This window comes from Phyllostomus discolor, chromosome 14 (genome assembly GCF_004126475.2).
Source record: "Phyllostomus discolor isolate MPI-MPIP mPhyDis1 chromosome 14, mPhyDis1.pri.v3, whole genome shotgun sequence".
Taxonomy (NCBI): Eukaryota; Metazoa; Chordata; class Mammalia; order Chiroptera; family Phyllostomidae; genus Phyllostomus; species Phyllostomus discolor.
In genome coordinates, this window is record NC_040916.2 from 27,631,073 (window position 1) to 27,648,779 (window position 17,707).

The 17,707-nt window shown below is 67.4% G+C and overlaps 2 protein-coding genes across 2 annotated transcripts; one reads left to right on the plus strand and one right to left on the minus strand.

Annotated features, from left to right (window-relative positions):
- Positions 1 to 4,319: 4,319 nt before the first annotated feature.
- Positions 4,320 to 10,337, plus strand: PLCXD1 (phosphatidylinositol specific phospholipase C X domain containing 1). The gene is made up of 6 exons (XM_028503467.2): positions 4,320 to 5,067; positions 5,557 to 5,693; positions 7,455 to 7,583; positions 8,265 to 8,420; positions 9,332 to 9,515; positions 10,024 to 10,337. The coding sequence occupies exons 1-6, from the start codon at positions 4,926 to 4,928 to the stop codon at positions 10,260 to 10,262; spliced, it is 987 nt and encodes a 328-aa protein (XP_028359268.2). The 5' UTR covers positions 4,320 to 4,925; the 3' UTR covers positions 10,263 to 10,337.
- A 441-nt stretch (positions 10,338 to 10,778) lies between these two features.
- GTPBP6 (GTP binding protein 6 (putative)) lies at positions 10,779 to 17,304 on the minus strand. Its single transcript, XM_028503381.2, has 10 exons — positions 16,918 to 17,304; positions 16,241 to 16,378; positions 15,662 to 15,732; positions 15,241 to 15,371; positions 14,847 to 14,917; positions 13,661 to 13,819; positions 13,024 to 13,232; positions 12,399 to 12,547; positions 11,839 to 11,991; positions 10,779 to 11,645 (listed from the first exon to the last, which is right to left on the minus strand). Exons 1-10 carry the CDS (start codon positions 17,282 to 17,284, stop codon positions 11,522 to 11,524), a joined length of 1,572 nt encoding a protein of 523 aa, XP_028359182.1. The 5' UTR covers positions 17,285 to 17,304; the 3' UTR covers positions 10,779 to 11,521.
- Positions 17,305 to 17,707: the final 403 nt, after the last annotated feature.

Below are 17,707 nucleotides of genomic sequence, written 5' to 3' on the forward strand. Positions count from 1 at the left end.
AAGCTTTTGTTTCAGAAGCTGCAGGTAAGGCCCATCCTGGCTCCTGGGAAAACAGCCGGCCTCCTGGGGCACTGGCTGGGGACATCCATACCTTTGTTCCAGGGAGAGCAGACGACCACCCCTCCCCCTTGGGAACAGCTAACGGCCCAGGACAGGAATGTTGCCGCTTTTGAATCTCAAAACCCTCACCACACCTTGTGTGCCCTCCCCCAACCCCCTTATAAAAGATCTGGCCAGAAAAGAAAGGGGAAGATGGTCTGTTAGGGAATGAACCCACCATCTTATCTGATCGCCGGCCATCTGATTAAAACGCCCATCAAAGATAGAATCGCTGTCATTGCTTATTGGGTTCGGTAGTGACAGGCAGCCGGAACTCCGGGGTCTTCTCCCGTGACAATTCCTCAGACTTCCCTTTCCCAACAGCCAGGTTAACATCAACCTGCCACGCGCAGGACGTTGGCCCTCGGCGCTGCGCGACTCCCGGGCCTCGCACCGCGGACAGCGGGAGAAGCCCTTCGCTCTTTCACCACGCTCCCTGGACGCCGGTTTTCCCGTGTTTCCTTCTCTTCATAACCAGGAAAGAGGGGGGTGAGCCAGGAGGCCTTGCCAGCACCTCCAAGTGAACCCTCAGCCCTCCCAGCTCCGCCCGCCCCGGGACACGCGCTGCGCCCCGCACGCCCGGGAGAGGCCAGAGGCCGGGCGCGCCGCGTTGCTGGCGGTGAGGCCTCTCCGCGCCGCTCTCCCTTCCTTCCCACGACAGACAGGGCCCCCCAAACACGCGTGAGCGCGCGACCCGGTGTCCTGTCTCCCTGCCCCCAAAACCCTCCTCGAGTGTCTCACAGTCCCCGTCACCTGCGCCCACCCTCAGGTCCCTCCCGGACGGAAACCTCCGTTCTCTCCATTCCACCCAAATGCCTCCCGGGCCCTTCCCCCTGCCGCCCCGTGTGTAGCCCGTTCGAACCTCCCAAGGCGCCTCCAGTGCACCGTCTCCGTACTCGCAGGTTCCCCGCACCGCGCACCAGGGGCCCGCCCCCTCCCACCGGGGCTTCGCTCCCCACCCCTCAACCTGGACCCCGACGCGCCGCGATCGCACCCCACCGACACCTCCGCCGTCCTAACACCCGCCCCCGGTCACTCCTCCCCATTAAATTCTCCAAGTTCTCGGAGGCGCATCGCCGGGCCCCCGCGCTCTCTCTCTGCGACCCTCACCTCCCCCGCCGTGCCGAAGACCCTCCGCCCACGCAGGCTCATCCTCCGCGCGTCCGAGTCCTGCAGCCACTAGGAGGGGAGAGAAGGGACGGGCAGGCCAGGGGGTGGGGGGGACAAGCTGAAGTTGAGAAGGGTCCGGGACCGGGCCGGACCGGCGGGACCCTCAGATCCGCAGAGAAGCCGAGCGGAGCGTCGGGCAGGTGCGGCCTCCGACGGGGAAGGGAGCGCCTGCGCGCGGTGGGCACGTGTGAAGCATTTACTGGTGCCACGCCCGGGGACGGGCATCTGGTGTGTGATACCCGACGCACACCGGAGAGAGGGACAGACGTGCCTTCCTTCGCGCCCCGGGAGCAGGCATGCGAGGCGAGGCGAGGCGGGCCTGGGCGCTGGGCGGAGACGCAGAGACCACCCCGCGGTCCTCACCGGGGCCTGCGAGGCCTCTGTGGCAGCGCCCGTCGGGGGCGCGCCGTCCTGAGCACTCGCGTGCGGGACACGTGTGGCCACTCGGGGTAGCTGGGACCGAGTGACGGAGCAAGGGCACTCGGTGCGGATGCTGTGTGTGTGGGCGGTGTGTCCACGAGACACGAGTGGGACTGAACAACTTCTGGGAGCCACCGCGTCGCCGACGCCAGACGTGGTGGCACCGGCGTGAGGCCGTCCCCTGACCAGCCGCCTCGCCGGCGTCAGGGGCCTGGTGAACACGCCGCGTCCCGGTGTGCAGCGACCGGGACCGGTGAGACGCTTCAACCGCACCGTCCCGGACCGGCCCCTCCACGGCCGCTGCGGCGGGCTTCTCCCCCTCTGCCTGCGTCTGTCCTCGCTCCTCACCGTCCTCCAACAGCCCTAACCCTAACCCCTGACCCCTGATCCTGACTCTGAGTCCCTGGTTCGGACCCTAACCCGGACCCTGACCCTGGCACTCGATCTTGACCCTTGCCCTGATCCTTTCCCTAACCCCTGAACCCACACCCCAACTGCAGCCCCCACCTCTCACCCCCACCCTCTGACTCTGTACCCCCAAATTAAAACGTAACCCTAACCCTAGCCCACCTGTACACCCAACCTCTGGCCTTGAAGCCCAGCCCCCCGCGTCGTGTCTTCGTGTTACTGCCAACTCACAGCCCCAACCCCCAGCCCAGTCCTGAACCAACCCTGGCAGTCACCCCCCTTAGCTGTCACCGCGGACCCCGACCCCAGCTCTCACCTGCCTTTGTCCGACCTGTCACAGCCACACGGACCCGCTGCACCCAGCGCGACGGGCGCCTGTCCCCACGGCACCTCCGCACCCCAGGCTCCGGGCGCCGCCCCGCGGAGTCGGGTTCACAGGGCCTCGGCGCCTCAGAGACGGCGCCCCCTGGTGTCCGTCTGCCGCTGTTCGCGCCAGCGAGGCGGCGGCCCGTGTTCGTTTGGTTCCTTTAATCATTATCTTTATCTTTCGCTGTTTTTAACATCTTCTCATTTGTTTTGGAGTTGAGCAAATTTATTGTGGTTGGTGTCAACGTGCTGTCCTTTTTCTGCTTGGGATCGTAGAGTTTGCATGTGTTTTGGGGTGGAAATCTCATGATCATCTGTCCGAACACGGGGAGGGGGGGGTCTTCGGAAGAGGGGCCCGTGGAAGAGTCGCTGGGAGCCGGGAAGGAGCCCCCGGCCTCCGGCTGCAAGGAGGGGCACCTGCTGCGGAGGGCTAGAGAGAGACGTAGTTGCACTTGACACGCCCAGCCCTCTGAGCCTGCTGCAACGTCCCTCCACGGCTGCCCCGCCCGCCCCCCCCCCGGGCTCTGTCCACTCTGGGCCAGCACAGGGACGTGGGGGAGTGAGGCACTCTGCTGAGTGGACAAGCCAGCGAGGCACAGAGAGGGGTCCAGAGAGGGAGAAGGGCGAGGGTCCCGGCCGGCTGGGCTCCCGGCCGCCTCGGGGACGAGGCTGAGAGGCCCGCAGAGTGGACACGTCCCGGAAACCCACTCCCCGCAGTCGAGCGCCACACCCTGGTGGGCCCAGGACGAGGGCCACTTGGGGCTGAAGGGCTGGACACTTGAAGACGGCAGGCGGCCACTCGGGGCAAGATCACAGGCCCGGCTGCAGGTCTGTTGCAACCAGAGGCCTGGGCGGACACCAGGTTTGCTCTGGCCTGGGGCCCAGAGTGACCGCAGGTGGGGGCAGCGGCCAGAGGGGTCGGGCTGTCAGGTCACGCCCTGGCCTCTGAGCACTGACCCGGGGGTCACGCCAGGACACCCTCCTGTCCCGTCCCCTGTCACTCACGGCAGTAACCCGGGCTTCCCCATGGTCCCCTCGAGAGTCTGGGGCGGCGAGGACGGGACCCCCTTCTCCGCGGCAGGGCTGTCCCCACCGCGGGGCCGTGGTCCAGACTCGGGGCGCCACTGCCCGCCCCCAGCACCCCTCTCCGGCCTGGGTGGTGTCTTCTGCTGACACCCGGCCCCTCCCCCGGCCCCTCCTCCCGGGCGGGCGCAGCGCGCGGCCAATGAGCGGGAAGCTGCTCTCGGGAGCGCCGAGTCTGGGCTGGGACCGCGCCAGGGACAGAGGCCACGGAGGGGGCTTTGCCGCGAGGACTAGGGCGCCGTGCAGGTGGGTGTCGTTCGTCGGGCGACCCGAGTCCCCGCAGGGAGACGGGTGGGCGCGGCGTGGCTCCTGTCCTGTCCCCCACCCGACGCAGCAGTGCCAGGCACAGGGAGCCGCGGCCCGGCGGGAGAGTGGGAACTCTCTGGGCCACGAACTGCTCGTTCCCCGGGGCTCCAGGGCCGCTACCTCCATCTGCTGGGCCGGGAGGGCCCCTCGCCCGGCTGCGGGGCAGCGACAGCCAGAGCAGGAATGCCGCCCGGCCGGGCAGCGGCTCACCCTTCCCATTATTCACGCGCCAGCCATGCCCGGAGCGGGTTCCTGGCACCCCCGTGCACAGGCGCAGGGCCCGCGGAGGCTCAGGTGTCTGCCGCGGGTCAGGTTGGCGGGACCCCGCCGCAGCTGGTGCTGCAGGTCCCGGGAAGCGCAGCCATCCCCCCACCCCCACCCCCACCCCCGCGCCCGGGCTGCACTTGTGTCAGGGGGCCGGGGGGTGGGGGTGGGGTCGGGCGCTGCACGCCTCTGCAGAGCCCCGGGGGGGCGTCCTGACCCTGGTGGCTGGGCCGGAGCGTCTCGCCTCGTCCGCTCGTCCTGACAGAGAGCTCGCGTCTCCTCCAGCTGCCCTCACGCCCGACCGACGGACCCCGGATGGGTCGCTAACCCTGCCCTCCCTAGCTCCAGAATCCCCGCTTCGGGGCCCAGTCCCGCGGGGCCGGGGCGCTGACCTGGTTCCCGGTCTGCGCCTCCCCCTGCCCCGAGACCCCAGACCCGCAGCTCAGACCCTGTGACGCAGCTCTGCACGCCCCCCTGGGCCCCGGGGCGCAGGTGGGACCCCACAGTGAGCAGCCCCCCTGGGAGAGCGGCTTTGGGGCTGCTGGGCCATTCTGTCTGCCTTTCTGTACCCCTTCTGTGACTGCCTGTCCGTCCGTCCGTCTGTCTCTGTCTGTCGGGAACTCTCCCCACTCTCCTGCGCTCCCAGCCTCCCACCCAGGCCTGGAAGAAGTCTGATTCCTTTCCTCTCAAAGCTGCTGCCCCCAGTGTGGTGGTGAGAAGAGCGTCCGCGGTGCCCCGGGGTTTCACTCTGCACGACCTCCCGTCCCTCCTCAGCTCCTTGGGGGGGGGGGGGTCCCGCAGCCCCCACCATGATGCCGGCCGGGGGACAGGAGAGTTCATCCAGCAGCCGCCGGAGCCTGCCCTGCCCCTCGAAGAATGGCAACGCAGACTGGATGTCAGCACTCCATCCCCGGCTCTGGGACATCCCCCTGCACCACCTGGCCATCCCAGGTGAGCACATTTCTGCCGCGGGTGACATGCAGGAAGGGTCCTGAGGGTGTCTAGGGGCCGTGCTCCCTCCACAGGCTCCAGGGAGGGTCTCTCCCACCTCCTCCAGCTCCTGGGGACCGCAGGCGTCCCTACGCTGGTGTCTGAGGCCCTCCTGTCTCTGCCTCCGTCTCCACGTGGCTTCTCCTCTGGGTCTGCGTCTCCTCTGCTGTCCCTTCTCAGGACACTGTCACTGGACGCAGGGCCACCCTGACCCAGGACGCCCTCCTCTCAGATCCTTCCCTCGTCCCACCTGCAAAGGCCCTGTGTGCATACAGGTCCAGTGAGCAGCCCTGGGAGGCTGTGACTTTGGGGGCTGCCGTGGAAATGTTCTCAGCACGCTCTCTAAGGGCGTCCTGTGTGTCCCCTGCCTGTTGCCGGTCCGAGCTCCGCGTGCGGCTCCACGCGCACTGTGCGGAGGGGCTCACGGCGGCCGCGCGTGCTTCTTTCTAGGCAGCCACGACACGATGACCTACAGCCTGAACAGGAGGTGCCCCATCTCCCACACAGAGTCCCCGCTGCTGCAGCTGCTGGCCAGGGTGCTGCCCTGCGTCACCCAGCCCGCCGTGCTCAAGTGGTCGGTCACCCAGGTGAGCGTCCCCGGGCCGAGGAGTCGGGCCCGTAGCATCCCCCCTGCCTGGGCCGCCGTAACCCCGAGGGAAAGAATTGCAAACACGGCTCCCTCCAGCCCGAGCCCGCGGCGCTGGGGCGGCGGACAACGGCCGGTTTGTTACAGAAACCGGCTCCGTGATGGCTTTGCGTTGACTTTCAGTCCCCGCAAGGCAGGCGGGCGGGTGGGAGGCCCACGCGCCAGGGCGGGGAGCCCAGTGTGGAACGCGGGGAAGCCGCATTCCTGGATCTGTCAGGTACCCGGGATCCGGAATGCCTCGGAACAGTCACCCCAAAGCCTTTCCGGAAGGAAGGGCGGGGTGGGTGGGGGTTGGAACGTGGGTGGCGGCTGGAAAGGCTGGAAAGGCTGGAAAGCTCCCGGGAAGGCTGCACTTCAACGTGCAGCCACACGGGGGCGAGAGTGCGACCCGCCGGGGACGGGAAGGCCCGGCGGACCCAGGGGTTGCTGGGGAGGCGCCCGCGGCGGCAGAAGGTGCTTAACGGTGGACGTTGGCGGGGACCCAGGCCGGGGAGAGGCGGGCTTGGGGGGAACAGACGGTGCCACGCGTCCGGCCGGCCGGGGAGGGCATTGGCGGGCTGGTGGTCGCGGGTCCCAGGAGCTCGTGTGACCTGTGTGGCTGCAGGCACCTCTTTGCTCGCACCCGGACCCTGTGCCTCTGGGGCTTGGGATCGGGTCCCGGTGACACCCGCCGAGGCCTTTGCACACACCGCGAGCCCTGCCCTGCGCTCCGCGGGGCTCAGTCCTCCACCGCGGGGTGGCGGGGGCGCGTGGAGCAGAAACCCCAGCCCCCTGCAGGGGCCACGCGGGCTGCAAACGCTGTGTTCACGGCCGTCCTGGCTTTGTCCACCGTCGCTCTGAGCGGAGCGCCCCTCGCCCGGGTCGGGCTCGCGGCGAGCGCTTCTCGCGGCGTCTGTTCTTCCGCGCAGGGGTCTTCGGACTTTCTTCTTGGCCTTTATGTGTGTTTTGCCTTTTTCCATTTTTGTTTCCACAGGGCGCAGAGTACCATTTTCGTTTATTTTTATGTGGTGGTCCTCCTTCCCTTTTCTGTTACTGCTTGGACAGAGGGGAAACACCATTCCGTTCCCCATCTCCCAGCTCCACGCTGATTTTCCGTTCTCCCTCGTCACTCCGCGGGGCGGGGGCACAGGCCACAGGTTCCCCGGGGCGCTGTGTTCGCGTAGCTTCCCCCCGGTTCCCCCGGGGCCGACGGTTCACAGCCTTTCCTCCTGCCCTTGTGGCTGGATTCCTTCTCGCCTTTCCTGGAGCTTTTTCTGGGTGGAGAGTCCCCGCTGGAGTCAGCCTTCCTGAACCGGCTCCGGCCTCCCAGGGTCCAGCAGGCGCTCCGGGACCCGGCCTGGGGCTGCTGGAGCCCCCGGGGGTGGGGCTCCTTGCAGTGAGGGCCCGGGGGGAGGGCGAGGGGGGGCCCTGAAGGGACCTCTGAGTCCAGGGCCAGCCAAGGGCACACTGTCTTCTGGGACCCGCGCAGCCGCTTCCCAAGACAGACCCCACCCCGGGAATGCTGTGTGCCTCCACTGGCCGTGTCCCCTGCAGAGCGGGACCCACATGGAAGACCTGGGCCCCTGCGGCAGCCTGTGTTGTGACCCGACTTCGGGCGACGCAGCCCGCAGGGGGCGCCAGTGAGCGAGCGAGGCAGCGCGGAGTGAGATGGGGGCCGGCACCCAGCGCCGCCCGCGCACAGGTGACCCCCCTCGCTGTGCAGGTGCTGACCGTGACCGAGCAGCTGGATGCGGGGGTGCGGTACCTGGACCTGCGGATCGCGCACATGCCGGACGGCTCCGAGAAGAACCTGCACTTTGTGCACATGATGTACACGGCCGTGCTGGTGGAGGTAGGCGGCAGCTGCGGGGGCCCAGGGGCGGCCAGCGAGGCCTCCGGGCGGGATGCAGCCGGCCACTCCCGACCATCCCTGCCTCTCACTGAGCCTGCACCAGCCCCCATGCGCCTGCTCCCCGGGGCTGCCTGGAGTGGTGCAGACGCGCATCCCCGGGGACTTTCTGCCCCCAGTGCAGCGGGTCTGTCCCTCCCGCTGTCAGCGGCTGCACACATGTTCCCGAGGCTGCAATATATGACGGGTCACCGTCCGCTTCGCAGCTTCCCTGGGCCCCGCTGCAGACCCCTGGGCTGGGGAGGGGCCGTCCCTGGACCTCCCTCTGCATGTCGCCCAAGGGCCTGGCGTGCTCCCGGAGCTTCCTCAGCCAGCGTCTGCACACGCAGCGTCCTCGGTGTGGATGCGACGGGCACACGGGCACATCGTCTGCACAGAGCACTCCCTGCACACAGCCACGCACATGCACGCACAGACACACTCCTCCCCACACCCGCGGCCGGTCGGCCCAGCCGTCTGCGCCCGTGTGCCGGCTGACTGTGCCTGGAAAGCCGCTCGATGGGAGGGGTTGTCCCCGACTTCCGGGCTGAGTCAGGCTGAGCAACTGTCAGGCTGGGTGACTTGTGTGTCAGGCTGCGTGACTGGGTCAAGCTGGGTCAGGCCGTGCACCCTGTCCCCGCCCAGGACACGCTCACCGAGATCTCCGAGTGGCTGGAGAGCCACCCCCAGGAGGTGGTCATCCTGGCGTGCAGGAACTTCGAGGGGATGACGCAGGACCTGCACGAGTACCTGGTCACCTGCATCAAGAACATCTTTGGGGACATGCTGTGTCCCCGAGGGGTGAGACAGGCTGGGCCCCTGCACAGCTGCTGGGAGGAGCGGGGGTGGGCACACAGCATAAACTGCCTCTGCTCATGGGCTTCCCAGACGCCACCACGCCACCCAGCGGGGGACAAGGCAGGGCTGGCTCCCCCTGAGGCCTCTCTCTCCTGGGCATGTGGACGGCCGTCTTCCCCCCATGTCCTCACAGGATCATCACCTCCTCTGCTTAGGACCCCAGTCCTGTGGGACCAGGGCCACCCTGGTGACCCCATGTTACCTAGATCACATCTCTAGAGACGGGTCAGGTCAGGGCTCTGACGTGGGAACTTGGGGACACAGATCAGCCCGAGCCCCCACCCGTGGTTTCGTGAAGCAGATAAGTGTCTGCATCGGCTGCTGCCTCTGAGCTCGTGCGTCCCCTTCCTCCCTGGGGAGCCGGAAGAGGTCAACCCCCAGGCATTTAGGCTGTCCCCACGTCCATGTACCCCACCCTACTCCTGGCACTGCCCCAGTGACACCCAGTCGGGCAGCACAGAGTCGGACCCTGACGGGCCTGGGCGGAAAAAGGCGGCAGTGCTGCTGTGAGCCAGGGGATGCCCGGTCCTGTCCCCGACAGGGTACCTGGGGGAGGGGGCTGCCCGGGGGTGAGCCAGCCGTCCCAAGTCTCCCAGGGATGTCACCGAGGATGGTGGGAGGGGTGGGGGGGACAGGGGACTTCCAGACACGGAGGGACAGCAGAGCGACCTTCTCCCGTGTCCCGCTGACTCCTGGTGACCCTCTGTCCCATGACACACCGAGTGGGGCCTGGCCACGTGGGAAGACACGAGCGTCCGTGTCCTGAGACAAACTGACACCACGACGCAGACACAGAAGCCCCCCACCCCAGACCCCCGACAGCCCCCCAGCTCTGTCCTGCCCCTGCCCCACAGGAGGTGCCGACGCTGCGCCAGCTGTGGGCGCGGGGCCAGCAGGTGCTGCTCTCCTATGAGGATGCGGCCTCCGTGAGCAGGCACCGGGAGCTGTGGCCCGGCGTGCCCTACTGGTGGGGCGACCAGGTGAAGCCCGAGAAGCTCATCTGCTACCTGGAGCACATGAAGAGCTGCGGCCGCCCAGGTGGGTGCGCGCCGCACGGGAGGCAGGTCACACGTGTGGGCTGGGCCTGACAGGGAAGGGACCGCCAGCCAGTGGTTCAGCATGTGCAGACACGCAGAATAAATGTGCCTGGGTATGTACCGACACATGACATGCATGTGCAAGTGCACACACCTGTGCGCAGACAGGTGCGTGCACATATGCACACCTGTCCACACACATGTGCAGACACATGGGACCCACGTGTCATGTGTGCACACGGAGACTAGGATGTGGGATCTCTGGGGACGCTATTCCGTCCGCACACGGGGATCTGGGCGTGGGGTCTTAGGGGCCATTTTGGCCCGGTGTGCTCAGAAACGACCAGAGCACACAGAGGCGGCACTGTGGCCCAGCCCGGCGGGCAGAGCTCCTGTGGTACCTGAAGGGGGAGCCAAGACCCTGGGGGGCCGCGGGGCACACAGGCGGGCTGACGCCGCTGATGGGACGCGGAGTCACCGGCCCCGCCCCCCGCCCCGTGCCACTGCAGACGGCGTCTTCGTGGCGGGCATCAACCTCACGGAGAACCTGCAGTACATCTTGGCGCACCCGTCCCAGTCGCTGAGGAAGCTGACGCTGCGTGGCCTGCCGCGGCTGGGCGCCTGGGTGCGCGAGCAGAGCCCGGGGCCTGGCCCGCGCTGTGCCAACATCATCGCGGGCGACTTCATCGGTGCCGACACCTTCGTCAGCGACGTCATCAGGCTCAACGAGAAGCTGCTGGACTGCTGACCGCGGCCGCCCTCCCTCCCACCCCCTGGGCTGTGCGCAGAGATCGGGCTCCTCGGACACAGTGGACCCCACAACCGCAAGGGGACCCGAGCCTGTCGGGGATGGGCAGCGGTTACCACCTGCTGCCCCAAAGGAAGCCCAAGGCTCCCCCTCGGGAGCATCCTCCCCTGGGGTCCCTGAGGCCCCAGCCCTGACTCTGGGCACCCCCTCCACGACGTCCCAGGGCACTGCTCAGCGGGCTGCACCTCAGAGGCCAGGGACACGGCCCCTGCGGGAGATGCCCACCCATGGGGGCCTCCTTGAAGCCCCCTGGAGCCCAGAGACCCCTGGGGGGGCTCATCCAGCGGCTCGGCTGAATGAAGCAGACAGGCTGGCACCCTGTGGCCCAGACTGTCGGGGACCGGTGGGTGGGCTGTCACCCACAGGGCCTCCTGGCAGCCCTGGGGCTGCCTCCCACACTTGGGTGTGCGGCCGTCCCCCGGGCTGCTGGGACACGTGACCAACACTGGGGGCTCGGGCCTCACTTATTTATTCTCTGCGTCTGGAGCTGTGGATGGCCACAGTCGGCAGCAGGTGTGGGAAGCCCAGGGTGCGGGCGGCAGGCGGGTGGGCAAGTGGCTGGAGTGATGGGGCGTGTCCAAGGCATGTGGGTCCCGGAGTCTCAGGAGACGAGGCCGGCGCTGCACTGGGTCCAGTCCGGGTCAGGGGCCTGCAGCCCAGCCCAGGGCAGAGGCCGCCTCCCCATCAGCCCCGAACGCCGGCGTCCTGGGCCACGGAGACACAGCGCTCGGGCGGGGTGGCCAGGACCAGTCCCAGGGAAGACCGCACGGAGACTTCCCACGTGATGACAGAGGTGCAGATGGACGCCCTGCGCTCAGCACTCCGTCTGGAGGCTGCTGGAGGCTCCGTCGGGGCTGTGAGAGGCACGCCCGTCTCCATGGGAGCTGCAGGACCCCCGGCCAGCTCTCCACCCGGCCTCTGTCTCGGACCCTCTGCGCTCAGCAGCGGCCGTCTCTGCGGCAGTTTGGCTCCATGAAGCACCTTCCTGGTTGCCGGCCCGGTGCCGGGTTTCCTCTGGGTGGAGGCTGGAGTAGGACTGGGGAACTGAGGGTTCGAGTCCTGCAGCGGAAACTTCCGGGAATGAACCCGGCCCACCGACGTGGCAGCACTGAGTCTGCCCCACCTGACCTCCGACGTGCAGCCGCCACCGCCACGCGGGACCCCCGGCGCAGAGGACGGTCCCAGTCAAGGCCGCCAGTTCACTCCGGGAAGAGCTTCCGGAATCTGCCGTAGGCGGAGTTGCTGATGATGGCCGTGACGTCAGCCACGCCGGCCTCGGGGACCACCTGCACGTCCTGCACCGTGGCCTCCTGGTGCAGCCAGCTGGGGGCGGGAGGGCCAGCTTAGGGGGCAGCGCGGGACGCAGGGCGCGCTCAGTGTAAGCTTGCGCAGGGACCGACTGGGACGCACGGAGGCCACGCCGCCACTCCGAACGAACCCGTCTGAGGAGTACCCCGCAGGCAGCGAGGCCATGCAGCCACCCGGCCCCACCCCACCTGCCCCACCGCCGGCCCACCTCAGCTGCGGCCCTGCCAGGCGGACGCGCAGGGTCAGGACCCGCCTGCCTGTCGCTCTCAGCACTGCATCTTCCAGCGCGGCCTTCAGCTGCTCCAGCCCCAGACCCAGGTGGGCGGACACGGCCAGGGCACCCGGTTCCGATGGGCTGTACCTGGGTGGGGACGGCCGGGGACCTGGCTCAGCCATGGTCAGCCGAGCGAGGGTCCACACAAGGCTGCTGCCCACCGGGCCCTGCCTGTGACCTCCTGAGGCCTTCCCGGGAGGGGACGCTGCCTCTCAGGATGGACTGAGGCAGGGAAGCCTGGGAAGAGCCTGTGGGGAAACATGGGCCACGCGGGGTGCAGGCACTGGTCTGGGGGCTGCTGCTGGTTGCGCGTGACACACGGCAGGCTCAAGGACACCCCAGCCCCCTGCCTTCCTGAGCAGGCCAGGACACCACACGCATGGCCTCACCCGCACCAGGAGCAGTGCACGCTGACACCCCATGGGCCCTCGGATCCCTGTGGGGGTGGGCGACCCCGATCATGGGCAGGGACCAGGCGGGTGGGCGTAACTCACCCGGGCACCAGGTCCACCTTGTTGTGGACCTCCAGCGCGGAGTCCAGCAGCGGGGCAGGCAGGTGCAGACCGCGCAGGGCCGAGAGCACGCTGGCTTTCTGCAGCTCGGACTCAGGGTGGCTCACGTCTCTCACGTGCACGATGACGTCCTGGGGACCGACAGTCACGTGGCAGGACATGTGAGGACACCGGCGTCAGCCCCCCACGGAGACGCGCCCAGGGCCAGCATGGTCCAGGGGGAGCTGCCCCAGGCCTGCGCCCAGCAAGCGCTGGGCTCTGGAGACCGAAGATCTGGAGCAGGTGGACAGGCTGCTCGCTGAGTCCTGCCTGGCCGCTCCCTGCGCAGCGGACTCCTGGCCGCTCGGCCTGTCCCCACCCCTGCTGCGGGCCAGGTCCCCACTAGGGGGTACTCTAGAGGCAGCCACACATGGATGGTTCTTCTCTTTTTCCCTCCCTTCTCCTCTCTAAAAACAATTCTTTACAAATAAATACATAAATAAAACAAGAGGCACCCCTCATCTGGCCGCTGGAATAATGACGTGTCCCGCGGGGGAACCCGGCCTCCCCTGGGCTGTGTTTCGGGGACCGGACATGACCGCCTGGCTGCAACCCCGCCCCCACGCACCGAGCGGGCCACGTCCTCCAGGGTGGCGGAGAAGGACTCGATGAGGCCGTGGGGCAGCTGCGACAGGAAGCCGATGGTGTCCATGTAGAGCACGGCCATGCGGCAGGGCAGCCACCCCGCGTGCGCCGTGACGTCCAGCGTCGCGAACAGCTGGTCGCGGGGCTGCGCGGCGGCGTCTCCCGTCAGAGCCTTGATCAGCGTGGTCTTCCCTGGGCGTCGAGGCACCGGGGCGCCACTGCGTCACAGGCCCTCCCTGGTCCCCTGCACCCCCAGAACCCCCGGGGGTTGTCCAACACGGCAGCACCGCGTTTGCACTACCTGGGAGGCAGGGGTCCCCACGTATACACTCGTGCTTTTGTCGCCTGGGCCACCCCTGCCGGGCCGCAGGATTCGAGGGAACTGCCCCGGTCTGCACGCAGACGACGAGGCCCCCGAGGACAGGGTGCTGCCACCTCACCCACACAGGGCTGGGCCTCGGCGGGCTCAGCACGTGCTTGCGGGGAAATGGAGAAGGGGAGCCCTGAACACGGTGCCTCTCGCTCCACCGAGTGCCTGCGACTCAGGACGCGGGGCCCCGCCAGGAGCGCAGCTGGACGCTGGGGGAAGTCTCCACGCGGGGCAGGCCCCGCCCACTCACCACTGTTGGTGTATCCCACCACGGAGACCACCGGGAACTCCCGCCGCTGCCGCTGCTGCCCCAGGAGCTGCCTCTTCCTGCGCAGCCTCTCCAGGGCCTGCCGGATCTTCATCTCCTTCTCCTTCAGGAGGCGCTGTCGCACCTGCATGAATGACTCTCCTGCAACCGCACACAGGACGCTGGGTCAGTGCGCAGACACCGGAGGACAACGCACGAGGTGGCTGCACGGACAGAGGCCCCGCGGGTGCAGGGCAGGTGAGCTCCAGGACGCCAGGCAGCTGCACCCAGCACCTCACGTTCTGACACACAGTGCTTCCCGGTGACACGTGTCTCCCTCCAACATCTGAGGTTACCTTCACTTGATAGCAGGAAGTGAGAGCCTTGGAAGAACAGCCCCGGATGCCCCCAGTGCGCTGTGTGGCAGCCCCAGGATGCACCACCTCCTGACCCTCAGAACCTGGGAACGGGACCTTGTTTGGGAACAGGGTGTTTGCAGGTGGGATTACTGAGGGATCTGAGAGGAGGTCGTCCTGGGTCAGGGTGGCCCTGCATGCAATGACAGTGTCCTGAGAAGGGACAGAAGAGGAGGCGCAGACCAGGAGGAGAAGCCACGTGGAGATGGAGGCAGAGGCGGGAGGGATGCGGCCACCAGCCCAGGGGCACCTGGAGCCCCCCCGAGCTGGAAGTGGGGGGAAGGACCCTCCCTGGAGCCTATGGAGGGGTGGAGGCCTTGGGACCCCTGGACCTCAGACGCCTGGTGTCTTAAAAATCAATTTTTAAAAAATTATATTTTGTAAAACAATTATTACTTTTTTAAAACGACATTTTTATAGATTTGTGTTTTAGAGAGAGGGGAAGAGCAGGAAAAAGGGACAGAAACATCAATTGGCTGCCCCTTGCACGCCCTTGACTGGGAGTAGAATCGGCGACCTTTCGGTTTGCAGGCTGGCTCTCAGCCACGGCACCTCATCAGCCGGGCCACTTGCTGCGGTTTTAAGCTGGAGTGTGTGGACCTCTGTTACAACTGCCCCGGGGCCGCCCAGACCCCCAGCTCGATGGATGAGACCGCAGACGAGGCCCGTGCGCGGCCCCTGCCGCACGCATGGGGATCAGGCCCCCTTCCTAGCGGTGGCTGCCGGTGCCTCCCCCTTCCCAGCAGCTGGTGCACAGGCTGCAGACACGCTACCTGACCCCATGATGTAGCGAGAGGTCCCTCCACGTCCGTCCGGGCGCGCTACCACGCTCTTCAGGTTGGACCTGTCACAGAAACAGGGCAACTCCGTGGATGGAAGAAGACGCAGAGGCCCGTCCGGGGAGGAGGGAGTGGGCACCACACAGCAACGCTGGGTGTGGCCTGATGTGCTGGGGGCCTCCCTGCTGCATGGGCCTTCACTGTCAGTCACACGGGGTCCTACACTGGGTGACGTGCCCACGGGGAGTGAGCCCCATGGGGTGTCCAACCAGCCCCTGTCCAGGGGGCAGAGCCAGCCACACCCTGTCTGTCCCACAGTCCAGCGACCCCCAGACCGGGAAAACAGGCAGGAGGCCCTCTGTGGTGACACCCCATGCTGTGCCAGCACCTGAGCAGGGGGAGCTCGGCCAGGGCCACCTGCAGCCGTGCCTCCTTGGTCCGGGCGTTGCAGCGGAAAATGTGCAGAACCACAGTGAATCGGTCAAACACCTGCACGCCCCAGGCAGCCTCCAGTTCTTTCTGGAAAAGGAGAGTGGGTGAGGGACCTGCAGGACAGCTTTCGAGGGGGTTCGATGAAGCCCCTCAGCCCCTGCCCCCCTGAAGGTAGCCCCCTTTTCAGGAGCACCAGCCTATGAGTTCCTGCCCTCAGAGTCCAGCCCCTCTGCCTCTGGTCCTAAGAGCCGGCAGGTCCTTCACCCCATGGCGTCACTGGACCTCAGGTGAGGGGACCCTGTGTCCTGTGCCCCTGCTGGGCAGGCTGATCCGAGGCCCCGTGCGGGGGTGGATGGCACACAGCAGGTCTCGAGTACCTTGGTGGACACAGACATCCTCTCCACGTTCAGGAAGACGGCCGTGACTTCTGGCAACCCTCTGATCTTCTCTGAGGACAGAAGGTCATGTCAGGGGTCCTGCCGCACAACATCTGTCCCAGGTAGAGCCTGCACTTCAGATGGCCTTGCCGCCGGACCCTCTCAGCAAGGTGTTCGGTGCACCTGAGGTGGGGACTGGGGTCCAGGGAAAACCTGGGGCCCCAGTTCTCACTGGCAGTGAACGCACCCAAGGCTCAGCTGAGCAAACAGACAGGCGGGGAGCACCCCCTTCCGACTACCTGCTCTGAACCGGGAGCCCAAGACGGCCTGACGTGGGGATGGCCTGATGTCAGGGTCCCAGGACAGTGGGGTTCACAGGCAGGACCCACACCAGACATTGAGAATGGGCGGCTGAAAGGGAGGGCGGGGCTGGGGCTGCCCTCTCTGAACTGCCCGCCCCAGAGGCTCCACTGAGTTCTGATGCGGCTAGAAGCTCTTCAACGTCAGATCCAAGTCCCAGCAACAGCCTGCAGTTGCTATTCCCCTGGGGAAAAGCAGGGATGCACGCACCCCACCCACCTGTCAGGTGCTCCAAGGTCCCTTTGCCAAAGATGAGCTTCCTGTCGGGCGTTTTGGTCGGCACCACCATCGTCTCCACCACCGACCAGTGGTCCAGCGTGTGGACCAGGGCTCTCGCCTCCGCCACCTGCCACTCGGCTTCCAGGAGGGAAGCATCCTTGGTGACTCCAGCCAGCTCAGGGCAGCTTGGGAGGGGGTTCACTGAAGCCCCCCAGCCCCTGCCCTGCCATAGGTAGCCCCCTTCTCAGGACCACCAGCCTATGAGTGCCTGCCCTCAGAGTCCAGCCGCTCTGCCTCTCGTCCTAAGAGCCCGCAGCCTCAAACTTCCACCGTTGGAGATTTGGCAATTGGACAGCTGTCCAGAAGCCCGGTCCCCCTGATTCCTGCCCCAAAAGGTCCAGCCATCGAAGCTCCGCCCCTTAGCGCTCCGCCTCACAAAGTCCAGTCCCCAAAGCCCGACCCCTCGGCCCCCCACCCTCCGAGAACCAGCCTTCCGAGCCCCCCTCATTGGCGGTCCCCGTGCTGAATTCCAGCCTCCGAGGCTCCGTTCCCGGTCTGGAGTTCCAGACACGAAGCCCCGCCCCCTCGGCGCAGGGCCCGATCAAGTTCAGCCACTGAAGCCCCGCCCCTCGAAGCCCGGTCCAGTCAGCGCCGCCTGCAGTCCCGCGCCTGCTCACCTTTCGTCAGCTGCGGCTTCCCGGGTCCCCACTTGACCTCGGGGTGAACCAGGCACACGCGCTGGGCCCCTGCCGGCAGCAAGGGCTCGCTCCGCAGCAGTTCCTCCTCCTCGTCCTCGTTCTCTGCATCTTCAGGCCCCTCCTCCTCCTTCGCTGCTCCGGCTTCGCTGCTCGGGCCATCCGCAGGGGGACCCCGGCTACCGCCCCGTCTCCCCTGCAGGCCCCCCGGATCGCCCGGACTGAGGGCAGCGAGCGCACGACCGGGACAGGGACGCAGCGGCGGCGGCGCGACCCTCAAAGCCGGCCGGCCGCGAACCACGCGAGAGAGCGCAGCCCCCTGGCGGACGGCGGCCCGCAAGGCCCACATCCTGCGTCCGCCTGAACGCCAGGGGGCGGGGACTCGGGGGGGTGGAGCGACTGTGCGGGCTTTGCATTGGCCCTACGTGTCACGTGTGCGCGGCCGCTTGAAGGACGTGAGGTCGCGGCCAGGAAAGGAGAGGCCCGCGGTGTGGGCGCTCGGGACGCAATTCGCTTCCGCGCGGGCGGCTCGCGTCGGACCCCCAGAGTAGAAGCGGCGTGAACAGGGGCTGGCTCCGACCCAGCCCCTCGGCCGGCGCTCTCCACACCGGCGCCTTCCCGCGCCCGGCTCCGGCGGCCCCCGCGGTCCCAGGTTTTGCCTTGGTGCGCGAGCCTGTCCCGGATGGCCCCTGACGCGGATCCCGGTCTGCAGGGAGTCTGGGGAGGGTTCCGCATGCCGCGTGGGGATTCGGAATCCAGCCGAGGGGTCCCT

Coding starts and splice junctions, on each gene's coding strand:
- GTPBP6 (XM_028503381.2), bottom strand. CDS start 17,284: ATGTGGGCCTTGCGGGCCGCCGTCCGCCAGGGGGCTGCGCTCTCTCGC. Junction 15,372..15,661: donor GGATGTCTGTGTCCACCAAG/GTACTCGAGACC, acceptor CTCCTTTTCCAG/AAAGAACTGGAGGCTGCCTG. Junction 14,918..15,240: donor GCCGAGCTCCCCCTGCTCAG/GTGCTGGCACAG, acceptor TTTCTGTGACAG/GTCCAACCTGAAGAGCGTGG.
- PLCXD1 (XM_028503467.2), top strand. CDS start 4,926: ATGATGCCGGCCGGGGGACAGGAGAGTTCATCCAGCAGCCGCCGGAGC. Junction 8,421..9,331: donor ACATGCTGTGTCCCCGAGGG/GTGAGACAGGCT, acceptor CCTGCCCCACAG/GAGGTGCCGACGCTGCGCCA. Junction 9,516..10,023: donor GAAGAGCTGCGGCCGCCCAG/GTGGGTGCGCGC, acceptor GTGCCACTGCAG/ACGGCGTCTTCGTGGCGGGC.